The sequence below is a fragment of the Arachis hypogaea genome, chromosome 5, assembly GCF_003086295.3.
Source record: "Arachis hypogaea cultivar Tifrunner chromosome 5, arahy.Tifrunner.gnm2.J5K5, whole genome shotgun sequence".
Lineage (NCBI taxonomy): Eukaryota > Viridiplantae > Streptophyta > Magnoliopsida > Fabales > Fabaceae > Arachis > Arachis hypogaea.
The window spans coordinates 28661867-28682448 of record NC_092040.1 but is presented as its reverse complement, the minus strand read 5'-3'; the positions used below and the strand labels follow the sequence as shown (position 1 = coordinate 28682448).

At 40.6% G+C, this 20582-nt stretch overlaps 1 protein-coding gene and 1 non-coding gene across 2 annotated transcripts in view; one reads left to right on the top strand and one right to left on the bottom strand.

Annotated features, from left to right (window-relative positions):
• The first annotated feature begins 4840 nt into the window (after positions 1-4840).
• The window catches only part of LOC140184863 (uncharacterized), a 29166-nt gene continuing 13424 nt past the window's right edge, over positions 4841-20582 (top strand). Inside the window, exon 1 of the mRNA XM_072238054.1 lies at positions 4841-5035. Within this exon, the coding sequence (XP_072094155.1) occupies positions 4841-5035 (195 nt within the window). The remainder of the gene's footprint in view (positions 5036-20582) is intronic.
• LOC112804192 (small nucleolar RNA R71) lies at positions 10322-10425 on the bottom strand. The gene has a single exon (XR_003202812.1). It is a non-coding gene; the product is annotated as a small nucleolar RNA R71 (small nucleolar RNA).

The following is a 20582-nucleotide window of genomic DNA, read 5'->3' as shown; positions in this document are numbered from 1 at the left end:
GAAGATTGTAACCTTAGGTTATGACCTAAAAGTGTACAATGCTACCCATGAAGCCATGGTAACTAGGCTAGGATGCCCGAGAGTTTTCTTTAGGTTCAAGCAGCGTGATTTCATTCATAATTTAGTCTGCTTGCCAAAGATCGGTCTTGATCTTATCTTGGGATTGGACTGGTTATCTGAGAACCATGTCCTGCTTGATTGTTCTACAAAGTTGGTGTACTTTATGCCGGAGGATACAGAAGGGCCGGTCGTGGTGAATAATTATTACTTGAATTCGATGATGGTGAACTGTTTCGGAACCGAATGTCTAGGTATCCTGTTGTTAACCGCAGGTGTTTCGGGTGATGATCAAAGGTTGGAACAGATTCCGGTTGTATGTGAGTTTCCGGAAGTGTTTCCCGATGATATTGATGAGTTTTCACCTAACTGAGAGGTTAAGTTTGCTATTGAATTGGTGCCTGGGGCGGGACCAATCTCGAGTGCTCCTTATAGGATGTCACCATTAGAGATGGATGAGCTAAAGTCTCAGTTAGAGGATTTGTTGGGTAAGAATTTTATACAACCAAGTGTCTCTCCGTGGGGTGCGCCAGTGCTACTGGTAAAGAAGAAAGATGGGAGTATACGGCTCTGTGTGGATTACAGGCAGTTGAACAAGGTCACAATAAAGAATAAGTACCCATTGCCGAGAATTGATGATCTCATGGATCAGTTACAAGGAGCAGGGGTTTTCTCCAAGATCAATTTGCGATCCGGTTATCACCAGATAAGGGTGAGGGGTGAGGATATCCCTAAGACCGCTTTCAAGACTCGTTATGGTCATTACGAGTACATTGTAATGTCCTTTGGGTTGACGAACGCTCCTGCGGTATTCGTGGATTACATGAACAGAGTTTTCCGTCTATTTCTGGATAAATTTGTTGTTGTCTTCATTGACGACATACTAATTTATTCCAAAACTGAAGAAGAGCATGCGAAACACTTGAGGACCGTGTTGTAGATTCTAAAGGAGAAGAAACTCTATGCAAAACTGTCTAAGTGTGAGTTTTGGAAGAGTGAGGTGAAGTTTTTGGGCCACGTGGTGAGTAAAAAAGGAATAGCCGTAGATCCAACTAAGGTGGAGGCTGTGATGGATTGGAAGTAACCAGCCACCGTAACGGAGATAAGGAGTTTTCTGGGCTTAGCTGGCTATTACCGAAGGTTTATCAAGGGCTTTTCACAGATAGCTTTGCCAATGACAAAGTTAACCCGCAAAGACACTCCGTTTGTTTGGACTCTTGAGTGCGAGGAGAGCTTTCAGGCATTGAAGAAAAAGTTGATCACTGCACCTGTGATAGTGTTACCTGAGCCGAACGAACCGTTTGAGGTGTACTGTGATGCCTCATTAAAGGGTCTAGGGTGCGTGCTGATGCAGCATCATAATGTGGTGGCGTATGCCTCACGGCAGTTGAGACCGCATGAAGTTAATTACCCTACGCACGATTTGGAGCTTGCTGCGGTTGTGTTTGCCTTGAAGGTGTGGAGGCATTACCTCTATAGGGTTAAGTTCCAAGTTTTCTCTGATCATAAGAGCTTGAAATATCTCTTTGATCAGAAAGAGCTTAATGTGACGCAGAGGAGGTAGATGAAATTATTGAAAGACTACGACTTTGAGTTGAATTACCATCCGGGAAAGGCGAACATAGTGGCGGATGCGTTAAGTCGGAAGTCGTTATATGCGGCTTGGATGATGCTTCAAGAGGAGAAGTTACTCAAGGGATTCGAGAGTCTGAAAATTGGTGCTCGAGAAGTATCCGGAACTTTGTGTTTGAACCGATTAGAAATCTAGAGTGATTTTAAGTCAGAACTCCTAAAGGCTCATCAAAATGGTGAAGCGTTATGGAAGGTGTTACCGGCTATTGAGCAAGGGAAACAGTGGAGAGTGTCGGAAGAAAAAGATGGGTTATGGAGATTCAAGGGTAGGGTCATTGTGCCGGATGTTGGCACTTTGAGGCAAGATATCTTAAAGGAGGCAAACAAAAGTGGATTCTCTGTTCATCCGGGAAGTACTAAGATGTACCATGATTTAAAGGCGATGTTTTGGTGGCCGGGTAAGAAGAATGATGTGGCGGAATATGTTTCAAAGTGCTTAACTTGTCAAAAGGTAAATATTGAACATCAAAGACCTTCTGGGATGTTGCAACCCTTAGAGATCCCGCAATGGAAATGGAAAAGTATTGCAATGGACTTTGTGTCAAGATTGCCAAGGACTAGGGCTGGTTTTGATGCTATCTGGGTGATTGTGGACCGACTGACGAAGTCAGCTCACTTTTTACCCATTCGTATGACTTACACCCTTGAGGAGCTAGCACGGTTATACATAAAGGAGATTGTGAGACTTCATGGTGTGCCTGCTACTATAATCTCTAATAGAGATCCTCATTTCACTTCAAGGTTTTGGGGTGCATTTCAGAAAGCTTTTAGAACCCGACTAAGCTTGAGCACGGCTTACCATCCTCAAACAGATGGTCAATTCGAGAGGACGATCCAAACACTAGAGGATATGTTGAGAGCTTGTGTTTTGGACCAACCGGCGAGTTGGGATCGGTATATGCCATTAGTGGAGTTTGCATACAATAATAGTTACCATGCGAGCATCGGAATGGCTCCGTATGAGGCCTTGTATGGGAGGAAATGTCAATCTCCACTATGTTGGTATGAAGCTGGAGACAAAGGCTTGTTGGGGCCGGAAATGATAGCTGAGACCACTGAACAAGTTAAGAAAATCCGAGATAGGATGCTTATGGCGTAGAGTCGTCAAAAGAGTTACGCCGATCAGAGGCGAAAGCCCTTAGAATTTGAGGAAGGAGACCATGTCTTCCTTAAGGTTACTCCGACCATGGGAGTAGGTAGGGCGATTAAAGCAAGAAAGTTGAATCCTCGATACATTGGTCCATTTCAAATCCTGGAGAGGGTTGGACCGGTGGCGTATCGGATGGCTCTACCACCTCATCTTTCGAACCTGCACAACGTGTTTCACGGGTCGCAGCTTCGGAAGTACACTCCTGATGCTAGCCAAGTGTTAGAACCAGAATCGGTTCAGTTAAGAGAAGATCTGACGCTTCCAGTGGCTCTGGTCAGAATTGATGACACTAGTATCAAACGGTTGTGTGGAAAAGAGGCTTCATTAGTCAAAGTGGCATGGAGTCGAGGCGGTGTTGAGGAACACACTTGGGAACTTGAGTCGGAGATGCAAACGAATTATCCGCACTTATTCTCAGGTAATTGCATTTGAATTTTGTAGGCAAAATTCCCAATTAGGTGTGTAGAATGTAAAACCCGGTTAATTAACGGCTAATTAACCCATAAATGAAAATTTATTCTAGAAAGCCCAAAATGTGATTTTTATGGCTAAATGTGATAGAGGAGATTGAGACGAGAATTTCGGTACCAATTTTATAGAATTCGGACCAAGATTGGACCGAACAGGCTAAACTGCGCCAACCAGACCCAAAGTGGGCCCTTGGCCCAACATAACTAAACCTTAAACCCTAGTTTTCAGCATTCTCTCTCCTCACTTATCACCCAAACACGCTGAAATTAGAAGAGAGGGGGGAAGAACACTCTCTCAAGTTCTATTTCTCCCTTGATCTTCAAACCACCATAACTTTTGATCTAGAGCTCCGATTGCCGCACAGTTTGCGGCCACGTGTTCACCGCAGAGAGCTCTACAAAATCCATACAATTAATCTTGAGGTAAGCCACGTTTTTCTCTTCGAATTTCCAGCTTTGATTTCGAGTTCATGAGCAAAAATGTTGAGATTTTGGGCTCTTTGATGTTATAGGACCCAACTCTCTTGAAGGAGAAGGTTAATCTTATCTCCTTGGACCTTAGGTGTCGTAAGATTCTCAATCCTAGTGTAAATTATTGTTCTATGATGTTTGGGTGTTGAGATGTTGTGTATGGGTATGATGATTGTGGCTTAGGTTGTGTGTGTGTGAATATTGGAGCTTGATTGGTGATTTTGAAAAGCTTGAAAATGGATTTGGTGGTGAAAAATATATTCTTGGAAGTGTTGAGGCCTTGAGAGCTTGAGGAAAAAGTGGTTTGGAAGTGCTCCGGTTGAACTTGGAAAATCGGCTAAGGTATGGTCTTGGTTTTCCGTATCTAATATGTAATGTGGAAGGAAATACTTAGGCTAGAGGCCTTAAGATAGGCATTGAATTGTTGATGTTATTGAATGGTTGAAATATATGATATGGTCATATATGTGATGATGATTATTGATGCCTTGATGGTATGATGTATGAGAAATATGCATGTTGTGATATATGCTTGATGATTGATTATAGTTGAATTGTGGGTGGAACCATGTTGATGGTGAGTATGATATTGATTGTGTACAATGATGATTTAATGGAATTGGTGTTGTTGAAAATTGGCATGAGGAAGAGTATATGATATGTCAATGTGTGTGAGTTTGAGCCACTTGGGTGAAGTGGGTTAAAATGATGGGATGGTGATTTTGTGAATTGTGGTAAAGTGTCAATGTGTGAGTTGAGGAAGCTTGATGTTGAATTTGATATATTTTGATTGATTTCAAAGAAAAGGGATGAGATTGAATTGCATACTCTGTGTCTTTTCTTTGACTCTATTAGGTTATCTGTTTGACATTGCATTGCATGCTTGTCTATGAGTGCCTGTTTGGGATAATTGAAGCACTACAGTTTTGATATTGAGACTGATCACCTTGATATCGATTGTTTGATGTAGACAGGAACCCTAATAGCCACTTGTGGGAGAGGTCAAACATGACCCCAAGAAAGTAGGAATGAGCAACCAGCTGATAATCATATCGAATTCATGGCGGCCATGGCGAATCTCACTAATACCATAGAAGCTAATGCTGCTGCAACTCTGCAAGCTATGCAGAGATTGGGCCAATCGGCCGGGAACGGAAATGGCAATGGGAATGGCAAAGGAAATACCGATGATAATGCTGAGGGTAACGGCGATAACACGGGAGGAGTTTCGATGACCTTGGCGACGTTCTTCAAGGTTCATCTGCCAACCTTCTGAGGATCCACAAATCCTACTGAAGTGGATCACTGGTTTCATGCCATGGAGCGTGCTTTACAGGCGTAGCATGTTCCCCTCAATCAATATGTCGAGTTTGTCGCTTATCAGCTAGCGGGAGAGGCCCAGCCCTGGTGGCAAGCAGAGTGTCACTTGCTACAGCTACAGAATGCTGATATTCCATGGGAAGTGTTCTAAACTGACTTCTATAAGAAATACTTCCCTAATTCTACAAGGGAAGTAAAGGAGACGGAACTAATGCAACTGAAGCAAGGTTCTCTATCTGTGGCGGACTACACCAACAAGTTTGAGGAGCTCCGTAGGTTTTCTAGGGTGTGTCAAGGTGCCCCGGAGACTAATGAGAGCTGGAAGTGCATTAAGTACCAGAGGGGTTTAAAGGATAGTATTATGACTGCTGGTGCACGAAATTGCAATCACACTTTTGCAATTCCACACAACTAACCAGCAAGTACACTGGGTCGTCCAAGTAATACCTTACGTGAGTAAGGATCGATCCCATGGAGATTGTTGGCTTGAAGCAAGCTATGGTTATCTTGTAACTTTTAGTCAGGATATCAATAATTCTCAGGTTTAATTGTGAAAAGTAAAAGAACATGAAATAAATACTTGTGTTTTGCAGTAATGGAGAACAGGTTGAGGTTTTGGAGATGCTCTATCTTCTGAATCTCTGCTTTCCTACTGTCTTCTTCTTCATGCACGCAAGGCTCCTTCCATGGCAAGCTGTATGTAGAGTTTCACCGTTGTCAATGGCTACCTCCCATCCTCTCAGTGAAAATGTTCAACGCGCTCTGTCACAGCACGACTAATCATCTGTCGGTTCTCAATCAGGTTGGAATAGAATCCAGTGATTCTTTTGCGTCTGTCACTAACGCCCAGCTCTCAGGAGTTTGAAGCTCGTCACAGTCATTCAATCCTTGAATCCTACTCAGAATACCACAGACAAGGTTTAGACCTTCCGGATTCTCTTGAATGCCGCCATCAATTCTAGCTTATACCACGAAGATTCCGATTAAGGGATCCAAGAGATATTCACTCAATCTAAGGTAGAACGGAGGTGGTTGTCAGGCACACGTTCATAGGTGAGAATGATGATGAGTGTCACGGATCACCACATTCATCAAGTTGAGGAACAAGTGATATCTTAGAATAGAAGCAAGCATGATTGAATGAAAAACAGTAGTAATTGTATTAATCCATCAAGACATAGCAGAGCTCCTCACCCCCAACCATGGGGTTTAGAGACTCATGCCATAGAAGATACAATAAGAAACGTGTAATGTGTCATGAGGTAAAGATACAATGTTAAAATATCCTATTTATAGTGAACTAGTAACCTAGGGTATACAGAAGTGAGTAAATGAAGTAAAAATCCACTTCTGGGGTCCACTTGGTGTGTGCTTGGGCTGAGTGATGAGCGGATAATTTATACGCTTTTTGGCATTGTTTTTAGATAGTTTTTAGTAAGTTTGAGCTACTTTTAGGGATGTTTTCATTAGTTTTTATGTTAAAATCACATTTCTGGACTTTACTATGCGTTTGTGTGTTTTTCTGTGATTTCAGGTAAATTCTGGCTGAAATTGAGGGACTTGAGCAAAAATCTGAAGAAGGCTGACAAAAGGACTGCTGATGCTGTTGGAATCTGACCTCCCTGCACTCGAAATGGATTTTTTGGAGCTACAGAACTCCAATTGACGCGCTCTCAACGGCGTTGGAAAGTAGACATCCAGGGCTTTCCAGCAATATATAATGGTCTATACTTTATTCGAATATTGACGACGTAACTTGGCGTTGAACTCCAAGTACATGCTGCTGTCTGGAGTTAAACGCCAGAAAAACGTCATGATCCGGAGTTGAACGCCCAAAACACGTCATAACTCGGAGTTCAACTCCAAGAGAAGCCTCAGCTCGTGGATTAATCAAGCTCAGCCCAAACATACACCAAGTGGGCCCCAGAAGTGAATTTATGCATCAATTACTTACTCATGTAAACCCTAGGAGCTAGTTTATTATAAATAGAACATTTAACTATTGTATTAGACATCTTTTGACAGTTTAATCTCTTGATCATTCGGTCACTTGATCATGGAGAGGGCTGGCCATTCGGCCATGCCTGAACTCTTTGCTTATGTATTTTCAACGGTGGAGTTTCTGCACACCATAGATTAAGGGTGTGGAGCTCTGCTGTACCTCAAGTATTAATGCAATTCTATTTTCTTTTATTCAAATCTCTCTTATTCTTATTCCAAGATATTCATTCGTACCCAAGAACATGATGAGTGTAATGATGAAAGTGACGATCATTATCATTCTCACTTATGAACGCACGTGATTGACAACCACTTCCGTTCTACATGCAACCGAGCTTGAATGTGTATCTCTTAGATTCCCCAACAGAATCTTCGTGGTATAAGCTAGATAGATGGCGGCATTTATGAGGGTCCGGAAGGTCTCACCTTGTCTGTGGTATTCCGAGTAGGATCCTGGGAATCCGGAAAGTCTAACCTTGTCTGTGGTATTCCGAGTAGGATTCCGGTAATGAATGACTGTGACGTGCTTCAAACTTGCAAGTGCTGGGCGTTAGTGATAGACGCAAAAGAATCAAGGGATTCTATTCCAGTAGGCGCAGGAACCAACCAGTGATTAGCCGTGCTGTGACAGAGTGTGTGAGCGTAGTTTTCACTGCGAGGATGGGATGTAGCCATCAACCATGGGTGATGCCTCCAGACGATTAGCCGTGCGAGTGACAGCCGCATAGGATCATTTTCCCGAGAGGATTGAAAGTAGCCACCGCTGATGGTGAACCCCTATACACAGCTTGCCATGGAAAGGAGTAAGAAGGATTGAGTTGAAGAAGTGGGAAAGCAGGCGTCCTTGAGCCATACAGTATCTCCATTCGCTTATCTGAAATTTCCACCAATGAATCTGCATAAGTATTTTATCCCTTTTATTATTTATTTTCTTATTTCTATTGTCGAAACCCATAAACCAATTTAATCTGCCTAACTGAGATTTACAAGGTGACCATAGCTTGCTTCATACCAACAATCTCTGTGGGATCGACCCTTACTCACGTAAGGTTTATTACTTGGATGACCCAGTACACTTGCTGGTTAGTTGAACGGAGTTGTGAGCTTCTCTACCAGTGCCTGAAACTCTTTTATCACAATTTCGTCCACCAAGTTTTTGGCGCCGTTGCCGGGGATTGTTCGAGTATGGACAACTGACGGTTCATCTTGTTGCTCAGATTAGGTAATTTTCTTTTCAAAAACTTTTTCAAAAATTTTTCTTTTCTTTTTCGTTTTTCCAAAAATGTTTTTCGAAAAAAATTAATAAAAATACAAAAAAATTAGAAAATCATAAAAACCAAAAATATTTTGTGTTTCTTGTTTGAGTCTTGTGTTAATTTTTAAGTTTGGTGTCAATTGCATGCTTTTAAAATTTTTCTTGCATTCTTTTCGAAAATCTCATGCATTCATAGTGTTCTTCATGATCTTCAAGTTGTTCTTGATAAGTCTTCTTGTTTGATCTTGATGATTTCTTGTTTTGTGTTGTTTGTTGTTTTTCATGTGCACTTTTGCATTCATATTTTCCATGCACTAAAGATTTCTAAGTTTGGTGTCTTGCATGTTTTCTTTGCATTAAAAATTTTTCAAAATTATGTTCTTGATGTTCATCATGATCTTCAAAGTGTTCTTGGTGTTCATCTTGACATTCATAGCATTCTTGCATGCATTCATTGTTTTGATCTAAAAATTTCATGCATTGAATATTTTTGTTGTTTTTCTCTTTCATAATTAAAAATTCAAAAAATCAAAAAAATATCTTTTCCTTATTTTCCTCCAAATTTTCGAAATTTTGGGTTGACTTGGTCAAAAATTTTTAAAATTAGTTGTTTCTTACAAGTCAAGTCAAAATTTCAATTTTAAAAATCTTATCTTTTCAAAATCTTTTTCAAAAGTCATATCTTTTTCAATTTTTTTTAAATTTCGAAAATTTCAAAAATCTTTTTCAAAATATTTTCAAAATCTTTTTCTTATTTTTATATCTAATTTTCGAAAATATGCTAACAATTAATGTGATTGATTCAAAAAGTTGAAGTTTGTTACTTTCTTGTTAAGAAAGGTTCAATCTTTAAATTCTAGAATCTTATCTTGTAGTTTCTTGTTAGTTAAGTCTTTTTAAAGATTAAATCTTTTTCAAAATATCTTTTTATTAAAATTTTTATCTTATCTTTTTATCTTTTATCTTATCTTTTTCAAAATTTGATTTCAAAATATATTATCTAACTTCTTATCTTCTTATCTTTTCAAAATTTGATTTCAAATCTTTTTCAATCAACTAACTAACTTTTTGTTTGTTTCTTATCTTTTTCAAAACCACCTAACTACTTTTCCCTCTCTAATTTTCGAAAATTCTCCCTCTCTTTTTCAAAAACTCTTATTGTTTCAAGTTTTAATTTTAATTTTAATTCATCTTTAATTTTCGAAAATACTAACCCCTTTTTCAAAAATTATTTTCGAAATTTCTCTTCTCTTCTCTTATTCTATTTAATTATTTAATTACTAACACTTCTCTTCACCTCTCTTCATCCAAAAATCCGAATCCCCATCTCCATTCTTCTAACCTCTTTCTTCTTCTACTAACATAAGGGAATCTCTATACTGTGACATAGAGGATTCCTCTTTCTTTTCTTGTTTTCTTCTCTTTCATATGAGCAGGAACAGGGAAAAAGGCACTCTTGTTGAAATTGATCCAGAACCTGAAAGGACTCTGAAGAGAAAATTAAGAGAAGCTAAATTACAACAATCCAGAAACAACCTTTCAGAAATTTTCGAACAAGAGAAGGACATGGCAGCCGAAAATAATAATAATAATGCAAGGAGAATGCTTGGTGACTTCACAAAGCCAACGTCCAAGTTTGATGGAAGAAGCATCTCCATTCCTGCCATTGGAGCCAATAACTTTGAGCTTAAGCCTCAACTAGTTGCATTAATGCAACAAAACTGCAAGTTTTATGGACTTCCATCTGAAGATCCTTATCAGTTTTTAACTGAGTTCTTGCAGATCTGTGAGACTGTAAAGACAAATGGAGTTGATCCTGAAGTCTACAGACTTATGCTTTTCCCTTTTGCTGTAAGAGACAGAGCTAGAATATGGTTGGATTCACAACCTAAGGATAGCCTGGACTCCTGGGATAAGCTGGTCACTGTCTTCTTGGATAAATTCTTTCCTCCTCAAAAGCTGAGCAAGCTGAGAGTGGATGTTCAAACCTTCAAACAAAAAGATGGTGAATCCCTCTATGAAGCTTGGGAAAGATATAAGCAATTGACCAAAAGATGTCCATCTGACATGTTTTCAGAATGGACCCTATTAGATATATTCTATTATGGTCTCTCTGAATTTTCGAAAATGTCACTGGACCATTCTGCAGGTGGATCTATTCACCTGAAGAAAACGCCTGAAGAGGCTCAAGAACTCATTGACATGGTTGCAAACAACCAATTCATGTACACCTCTGAGAGGAATTCCGTGAATAATGGGATACCTCAGAAGAAGGGAGTTCTTGAAATTGATGCTCTGAATGCCATATTGGCTCAGAATAAAGTGTTGACTCAACAGGTCAACATGATATCTCAAAATCTGAATGGATTGCAACATGCATCCAACAGTACTAGAGAGGCAGCTTCTGAAGAAGCTTATGATCCTGAGAACCCTGCCATGGCAGAGGTTAATTACATGGGTGAACCTTATGGAAACACCTATAATCCATCATGGAGAAATCATCCAAATTTCTCCTGGAAGGATCAACAAAAGCCTCAACAAGGCTTTAACAATGGTGGACGCAATAGGCTGAATAATAGTAAGCCATATCCATCATCTTCTCAGCAACAGACAGAGGATTCAGAACAAAATACTTCTAATTTAGCCAATATAGTCTCTGATTTGTCAAAGGCCACTTTCAGTTTCATGAATGAAACAAGATCCTCCATTAGAAATTTGGAGGCACAAGTAGGCCAGCTGAGTAAGAAAGTCATTGAAACTCCTCCCAGTATTCTCCCAAGCAATACAGAAGAGAATCCAAAAGGAGAGTGCAAGGCCATTGATTTGATCAAAGTGGCCGAATGCACTAGGGAGGAGGAGGACGAAAATCCTAGTGAGGAAGACCTCCTGGGACGTCCTGCAAGCAAGAAGGAGTTTCCTATTAAGGATCCAGAGGAATCTGAGGCTCATATAGAGACCATAGAGATTCCATTAAATCTCCTTCTGCCATTCATGAGCTCTGAAGACTATTCTTCCTCTGAAGAGAATGAAGATGTGACTGGAGAGCAAGTTGCTCAGTACTTAGGAGCTATCATGAAGCTGAATGACAAGTTGTTTGGTAATGAGACTTGTGAAAGTGAACATCCCTTGCTCATTAGTGAACTAGATACTTGGATTCAGAAATCTCTACCTCAAAAGAAACAAGATCCTGGCAAGTTCTTAATACCTTGTACCATTGGCACCATGAGCTTTGAAAAAGCTCTATGTGATCTGGGGTCAGGGATAAATCTTATGCCACTCTCTGTAATGGAGAAGCTGGGGATCATTGAGGTACAACCTGCCTTGTTCTCATTGCAATTAGCAGATAAGTCATTGAGACAAGCTTATGGAATAGTAGAGGACGTGCTAGTAAAGGTTGAAGGCCTTTACATCCCTGCTGATTTCATAATCCTAGACACTAGGAAGAAAGATGATGAATGCATCATCCTTGGAAGACCCTTCCTAGCCACAGCAGGAGCTGTGATAGATGTCAACAGAGGTGAATTAGTCCTTCAATTGAATGGGGACTACCTTGTGTTTAAGGCACATGGCCATCCCTCTGTGACAAAAGAGAGTAAGCATGAAGAGCTACTCTCAGTTCAGAGTCAAGAAGAGCCCACACAGTCAAACTCTAAGTTTGATGTTGTGAGGCCACAACCAAGCTCTAAGTTTGGTGTTAAGATCCCATATCCAAACTCTAAGTTTGGTGTTGGGACTACACTAACATTGACCTGATCACCTCGTGGCTCCATGAGAGCCACTGTCAAGCTATTGACATTAAAGAAGCGCTTGTTGGGAGGCAACCCAATTTTATTTATCTAATTTTTATTTTTATTGTTATTTTGTGTTTTATTAGGTACATGATCATAAGGAGTCACGAAAAAATCAAAAAATTAAAAACAGAGTCAAAAAAAAAAAAAATTTCACCCTGGAGGACGCACAGGCTGGCGTTCAACGCCAGTAAGGTGCATCTGGCCGGCGTTCAACGCCAGAACAGAGCACCATTCTGGCGCTGAACGCCAGAAACAAGCAACATCCTGGCGCTGAACGCCAGGAATGTGCCCAGAAAGGAAAAACTGGCGCTGAACGCCAGTAACAAGCATGAAACTGGCGTTCAACGCCAGAAACATGCTTTACATGGGCGTTGAACGCCCAGAACGTGCACCAATGGGCGTTTAAACGCCAGAATGATGCACGAAGGCATTTTACATGCCTATATGGTGAAGGAATGGTATTTCTTTTCACCTCAGGATTTGTGGACCCCACAGGATCATCTCAGGATCTGTGGACCTCACAGGATCCCCACCTACCTCGCCCTCTCTCTTTCCATTCATGGTCATTCCTTCTATTTTTCATTCACCACCTACATCTATCCACTCTTCCCCATACACCCCTCACTCACCTCCATTTTCTTCTTCTTCTTCTTCCTCTCTTCTTTCTTCTCTTGCTCGAGGGCGAGCAATATTTTAAGTTTGGTGTGGTAAAAGCATAGTTTTTTTGCTTTTCCATTACCATTAATGGCACCTAAGGCCAGAGAAACCTCAAAGGGAAGACAAAAGCTTCCACCTCTGAGTCTTGGGAGATGGAAAGACTATAAGCCGTCATAGCTCAGTGGTAGAACATGTGGCTACAAATCAAGAGATCCCTGAGATACCTCAGGGAATAAGTTATCCTCCACACAAATATTGGAAGCAACTAAGGGTAGAAACACCAAAATTACTAGGAATCATTCAACAGAAGCAAGGAAGAGACATAGAGGAGCTCAAAAAGCACCATTGGGCCTTCAAGAAGGCGCCACCCTCACTCAGGTGGATTCATTCCTTGTTCTTTATTTCTTTCTGTTTTCGGTTTTTAATGTTGTGTTTATCTATGTTTTGTGTCTCTACTTCATGATCATTAGTATGTAACCATGCCTTAAAGCTATGAATAAAATCCATTAATCCTTCACCTCTCTTAAATGAAAAATGTTTTAATTTAAAAGAACAAGAAGTACATGAATTTCGAATTTATCCTTGAATTTAATTTAATTATATTGATGTGGTGGCAATACTTTTTGTTTTCTGAATGAATGCTTGAACAGTGCATATTTTTGATCTTGTTGTTTATGAGTGTTAAAATTGTTGGCTCTTGAAAGAATGATGAACAAAGAGAAATGTTATTGATGATCTGAAAAATCATGAAATTGATTCTTGAAGCAAGAAAAAGCAGTGAAAAAAGAAGCTTGCGAAAAAAAAAAAGTGGCGAAAAAAAAATAGAAAGAAAAAGAAGGAGCAGTAGAAAAAGCCAATAGCCCTTAAAACCAAAAGGCAAGGGTAAAAAGGATCCAAGGCTTTGAGCATCAATGGATAGGAGGGCCCAAGGAAATAAAATCCAGGCCTAAGCGGCTAAATCAAGCTGTCCCTAACCATGTGCTTGTGTCATGAAGGTCCAAGTGAAAAGCTTGAGACTAAGTGGTTAAAGTCGTGATCCAAGGCAAAAGAGTGTGCTTAAGAGCTCGGGACACCACTAACTGGGGACTCTAGCAAAGCTGAGTCACAATCTGAAAAGGTTCAGCCAGTTATGTGTCTGTGGCATTGATGTATCCGGTGGTAATACTGGAAAACAAAATGCTTAGGGCCACGGCCAAGACTCATAAGTAGCTGTGTTCAAGAATCAACATGCTTAACTAGGAAAGTCAATAACACTATCCGAAACTCTGAGTTCCCTGAGACGCCAATCACTCTGAACTTCAAAGTAAAAAGTGAGATGCCAAAACTATTCAGAAGCAAAAAGCTACAAGTCCCGCTCATCTAATTAAATTAATATTCATTGATATTCTGGAATTTATAGTATATTCTCTTCTTTTATCCTATTTGATTTTCAGTTGCTTGGGGACAAGCAACAATTTAAGTTTGGTGTTGTGATGAGCGGATAATTTATACGCTTTTTGGCATTGTTTTTAGATAGTTTTTAGTAAGTTTGAGCTACTTTTAGGGATGTTTTCATTAGTTTTTATGTTAAAATCACATTTCTGGACTTTACTATGAGTTTGTGTGTTTTTCTGTGATTTCAGGTAAATTCTGGCTGAAATTGAGGGACTTGAGCAAAAATCTGAAGAAGGCTGACAAAAGGACTGCTGATGCTGTTGGAATCTGACCTCCCTGCACTCGAAATGGATTTTTTGGAGCTACAGAACTCCAATTGGCGCGCTCTCAACGGCGTTGGAAAGTAGACATCCAGGGCTTTCCAGCAATATGTAATAGTTCATACTTTATTCGAAGATTGACGACGTAACTTGGCGTTGAACGCCAAGTACATGCTGCTGTCTGGAGTTAAACGCCAGAAAAACGTCATGATCCGGAGTTGAACGCCCAAAACACGTCATAACTCGGAGTTCAACTCCAAGAGAAGCCTCAGCTCGTGGATTAATCAAGCTCAGCCCAAACATACACCAAGTGGGCCCCAGAAGTGAATTTATGCATCAATTACTTACTCATGTAAACCCTAGGAGCTAGTTTATTATAAATAGAACATTTAACTATTGTATTAGACATCTTTTGACAGTTTAATCTCTTGATCATTCGGTCACTTGATCATGGAGAGGGCTGGCCATTCGGCCATGCCTGAACTCTTTGCTTATGTATTTTCAACGGTGGAGTTTCTGCACACCATAGATTAAGGGTGTGGAGCTCTGCTGTACCTCAAGTATTAATGCAATTCTATTTTCTTTTATTCAAATCTCTCTTATTCTTATTCCAAGATATTCATTCGTACCCAAGAACATGATGAGTGTAATGATGAAAGTGACGATCATTATCATTCTCACTTATGAACGCACGTGATTGACAACCACTTCCGTTCTACATGCAACCGAGCTTGAATGTGTATCTCTTAGATTCCCCAACAGAATCTTCGTGGTATAAGCTAGATAGATGGCGGCATTTATGAGGGTCCGGAAAGTCTCACCTTGTCTGTGGTATTCCGAGTAGGATCCTGGGAATCCGGAAAGTCTAACCTTGTCTGTGGTATTCCGAGTAGGATTCCGGTAATGAATGACTGTGACGTGCTTCAAACTTGCAAGTGCTGGGCGTTAGTGATAGACGCAAAAGAATCAAGGGATTCTATTCCAGTAGGCGCAGGAACTAACCAGTGATTAGCCGTGCTGTGACAGAGTGCGTGAGCGTAGTTTTCACTGCGAGGATGGGATGTAGCCATCAACCATGGGTGATGCCTCCAGACGATTAGCCGTGCGAGTGACAGCCGCATAGGATCATTTTCCCGAGAGGATTGAAAGTAGCCACCGCTGATGGTGAACCCCTATACACAGCTTGCCATGGAAAGGAGTAAGAAGGATTGAGTTGAAGAAGTGGGAAAGCAGGCGTCCTTGAGCCATACAGTATCTCCATTCGCTTATCTGAAATTTCCACCAATGAATCTGCATAAGTATTTTATCCTTTTTATTATTTATTTTCTTATTTCTATTGTCGAAACCCATAAACCAATTTAATCTGCCTAACTGAGATTTACAAGGTGACCATAGCTTGCTTCATACCAACAATCTCTGTGGGATCGACCCTTACTCACGTAAGGTTTATTACTTGGACGACCCAGTACACTTGCTGGTTAGTTGAACGGAGTTGTGAGCTTCTCTACCAGTGCCTGAAACTCTTTTATCACAATTTCGTCCACCACTGAGCATTGAAGCTTTCATGTGTAGAGACTTTTATTGGAGTTAAACGCCAGCTTTTGTGCCAGTTTGGGCGTTTAACTCCAATTTTTGTGCCAGTTCCGGCGTTAAACGCCGGGAATTCTGAAGCTGATTTGCAACGCCAGTTTGGGCCATCAAATCTCGAGCAAAGTATGAACTATTATACATTGCTGGAAAGTCCAGGATATCTACTTTCCAACGCAATTGAGAGCGTACTCATTGGGTTTCTGTAGCTCTAGAAAATCCACTTCAAGTGCAGGGAGGTCAGAATCCAACAGCATCTGCAGTCCTTTTTCAGCCTCTAAATCAGATTTTTGCTCAGGTCCCTCAATTTCAGCCAGAAAATACCTGAAATCACAGAAAAACACACAAAATCATAGTAAAGCCTAGAAAAGTGAATTTTAAATAAAAACTAATAAAAATATAATAAAAACTAATTAAAACATACTAGAAACATACTAAAAACAGTGCCAAAAAGCGTATAAATTATCCGCTCATCACAACACCAAACTTAAATTGTTGCTTGTCCCCAAGCAACTGAAAATCAATTAGGATAAAAAGAAGAGAATATACTATAGACTCCAAAATATCAATGAAACTTAGCTCCAATTAGATGAGCAGGACTAGTAGCTTTTTGCCTCTGAACAGTTTTGGCATCTCACTTTATCCTTTGGAGTTCAGAATGATTGGCTTCTATAGGAACTCAGAATCCAGATAGTGTTATTGATTCTCCTAGTTAAGTATGTTGATTCTTGAACACAGCTACTTCATGAATCTTGGCCGTGGCCCAAAGCACTCTGTTTTCCAGTATTTTCACTGGATACATATATGCCACAAACACATAAATGGGTGAACCTTTTCAGATTGTGACTCAGCTTTGCTAGAGTCCCCAATTAGAGGTGTCCAGGGTTCTTAAGCACACTCTTTTTGCCTTGGATCACGACTTTAACCACTCAGTCTCAAGTTTTCACTTGACACCTTCACGCCACAAGCACATGGTTAGGGACAGCTTGGTTTAGCCGCTTAGGCCAGGATGTTATTCCCGTAGGCCCTCCTATCCACTGATGCTCAAAGCCATGGATCCTTTTTATTTTTACCCTTGCCTTTTGGTTTACAGGGCTATTGGCTTTTTCTGCTTGCTTTTTTTTGTATTCACTGCTTTTTCTTGCTTCAAGAATCAATTTGATGATTTTTCAGATCCTCAATAATAGTTCTCCTTTTCCATCATTCTTTCAAGAGCCAACAATTTTAACATTCTTAAAATAACAAATTCAAAAGACATATGCACTGTTCAAGCATTCATTCAGAAAACAAAAAGTATTGTCACCACATCAAACTAATTCAACTAGTTTCAAAGATGAATTTGAAATCCTGTACTTCTTGTTCTTTTGTGATTAAAGCATTTTTCATTTTAAGAGAGGTGATGGATTCATAGGACATTTATAACTTTAAGGCATAGACACTAAGACACTAATGATTATGAAATAAAGACACAGACATAGATAAACATAAAGCATAAAAATTCGAAAAACAGAAAATAAAGAACAAGGAAATTAAAGAACGGGTCCACCTTAGTGATGGCGGCTTGTTCTTCCTCTTGAAAATCTTATAGAGTGCTTTTGAGCTCCTCTATGTCTCTTCCTTGTCTTTGTTGCTCTTCTCTCATGATTCTTTGATCTTCTCTAATTTCATGGAGGAGGATGGAATGTTCTTGGTGCTCCACCCTTAGTTGTCCCATGTTGGAACTCAATTCTCCTAGGGAGGTGTTGATTTGCTCCCAATAATTTTGTGGAGGAAAGTGCATCCCTTGAGGCATCTCAAGGATTTCATGATGAGGAATTTCCTCAAGCTCTTGTTTGCTCCATCCTTTTCTTAATGATGAGTTTTTGAGATGAATCTCTCCATCTCCCAGACTCAGAGGTGGAAGCTTTTGCCTTCCCTTTCCTCTTTCTAGAGGTTTCTCTGGCCTTAAGTGTCATACATGGTTATGGAAAAACAAAAAGCAACGCTTTTACCACACCAAACTTAGAAGGTTTGCTCATCCTCGAGCAAAAGAAGAGAAGAGGGAGTAGAGGAAGAAGAAGAAAATAGATGAGATGGAGATGTGTGAGTGGTTCGGCCAAGGGAGTGTTAGGTGGTTATGATGTGGGAAAAGGAAGGAGTGATGGTTTGAATTTGAGTGGGTGGGTGTAGGTGGGTTGTATGATGGTTTTGGAGGATTAATGGAGGTGATTGATGGAGGTTATTTTGGGGAAGAGTGTTATGAAAGGGTGTGAAGAGGAGAGAAGAAGAAGTGAGGTAAGTGGGGTTTTATGAAGGATGGATGTGAGTGGTGAAGAGAATGGTGGGATTTGATAGGTGAGGGATTTTTGGGGAAGAGGTGTTGAGGTGATTGGTGAATGGGTGAAGAAGAGAGAGAGTGGTGGGGTAGGTGGGGATCCTGTGGGGTCCACAGATCCAGAGGTGTCAAGGAAAATTCATCCCTGCACCAAGTGGCGAGCAAAAATGCTCTTTATGCCAATTCTGGCGTTAAACACCGGGCTGGTGCCCATTTCTAGCATTTAACGCCAGCTTCTTGCCCCTTCCTGACGTTTAACGCCAGTCTGGTGCCCCTTTCTGGCGTTAAACACCAAGAATGGTGCCAGACTGGGCGTTAAACGCCCATTTGCTACCCTTACTGGCGTTTAAACGCCAGCATGTTTTTCCTCCAGGGTGTGCTGTTTTTCTTTCTATTTTTCATTCTGTTTTTGCTTTGTTAATTGATTTTGTGACTTTACATGATCATCAACCTGCAGAAAATATAAAATAACAATGGAAAATAGATAAATATAACATTGGGTTGCCTCCCAACAAGCGCTTCTTTAATGTCAGTAGCTTGACAGTGGGCTCTCTTGGAGCCTCACGGATACTCAGAGCAATGTTGGAACCTCCCAACACCAAACTTAGAGTTTGACTGTGGGGGTTCAACACCAAACTTAGAATTTGGTTGTGGCCCCCCAACACCAAACTTAGAGATTGACTGTGGGGGCTCTGTTTGACTCTGTTTTGAGAGAAGCTTTTCATGCTTCTTCCCTTTCCTGTCTGCAAGCCATGGTACTTCCTGAACGGTGAAGAGTTGCTCATCCGGAAAGGTTTCAGAGATCTCAGTAGGAGGGTGGGGCGCTCCCGCTACTGGTTCTATACGGGACAGGTGATCAGCTACTTGATTCTCTGTCCTTTTTCTGTCTCTTATTTCTATATCAAACTCTTGTAGAAGCAACACCCATCTTATGAGCCTGGGTTTTGAATCCTGCTTTGTGAGTAGATATTTAAGAGCAGCATGGTCAGTGTACACAATCACTTTTGATCCTACTAGATAGGATCTAAACTTGTCAATGGCATAAATCACTGCAAGTAACTCTTTTTCTGTGGTTGTGTAATTCTTCTGTGCATCATTTAAAACACGGCTAGCATAATAAATGACGTGTAGAAGCTTGTTATGCCTCTATCCCAACACTGCACCTATGGTATGGTCACTGGCATCACACATTAGTTCGAATGGTAATGTCCAATCTGGTGCAGAGATGACTGGTGCTGTGACCAGCTTAGCTTTCAGAGTCTCAAACGCCTGCAGACACTCCTTATCAAAGATAAATGGCGTGTCAGCAGCTAGCAGATTACTCAGAGGTTTGGCAATTTTTGAAAAATCCTTTATAAACTTTCTGTAGAATCCTGCATGCCCCAGAAAGCTTCTGATTGCCTTAACATTGGTAGGTGGTGGTAATTTTTTAATTACTTCAACTTTAGCTTGATCCACCTCTATTCCCTTGTTTGAAATTTTATGCCCAAGGACAATCCCCAGTCACCATAAAGTGACATTTTTCCCAATTTAAAACTAGGTTGGTCTCTTGGCATCTTTTCAAAACAAGTGCTAGATGGTTAAGGCAGGAGCTGAATGAGTCTCCAAATACTGAAAAGTCATCCATGAAGACTTCCAGAAATTTCTCTACCATATCTGAGAAAATAGAGAGCATGCACCTCTGAAAGGTTACAGGTGCATTACACAGACCAAAAGGCATCCTTCTGTAGGCAAACACTCTAGAAGGACATGTGAATGATGTTTTCTCTTGGTCCTGATGATCTACTGCAATTTGGTTGTAACCTGAATAGCCATCCAAAAAGCAGTAGTATTCATGACCTGCTAGTCTCTCTAGCATCTGGTCTATAAATGGTAAAGGAAAATGATCATTTCTGGTGGCTGTATTGAGCCTTCTGTAGTCAATACACATACGCCACCCTGTAACTATTCTTGTAGGAACCAGTTCATTCTTTTCATTATAAACCACTGTCATGCCTCCCTTTTTGGGGACAACATGGACAGGGCTCACCCAGGGGCTATCAGAAATAGGATAAATAATCCCAGCCTCTAGTAACTTAGTGATCTCTTTCTGCACCACCTCCTTCATGGCTGGATTTAGCCGCCTCTGTGGTTGAACCACTGGCTTAGCATCATCCTCCAATAGGATCTTGTGCATGCATCTT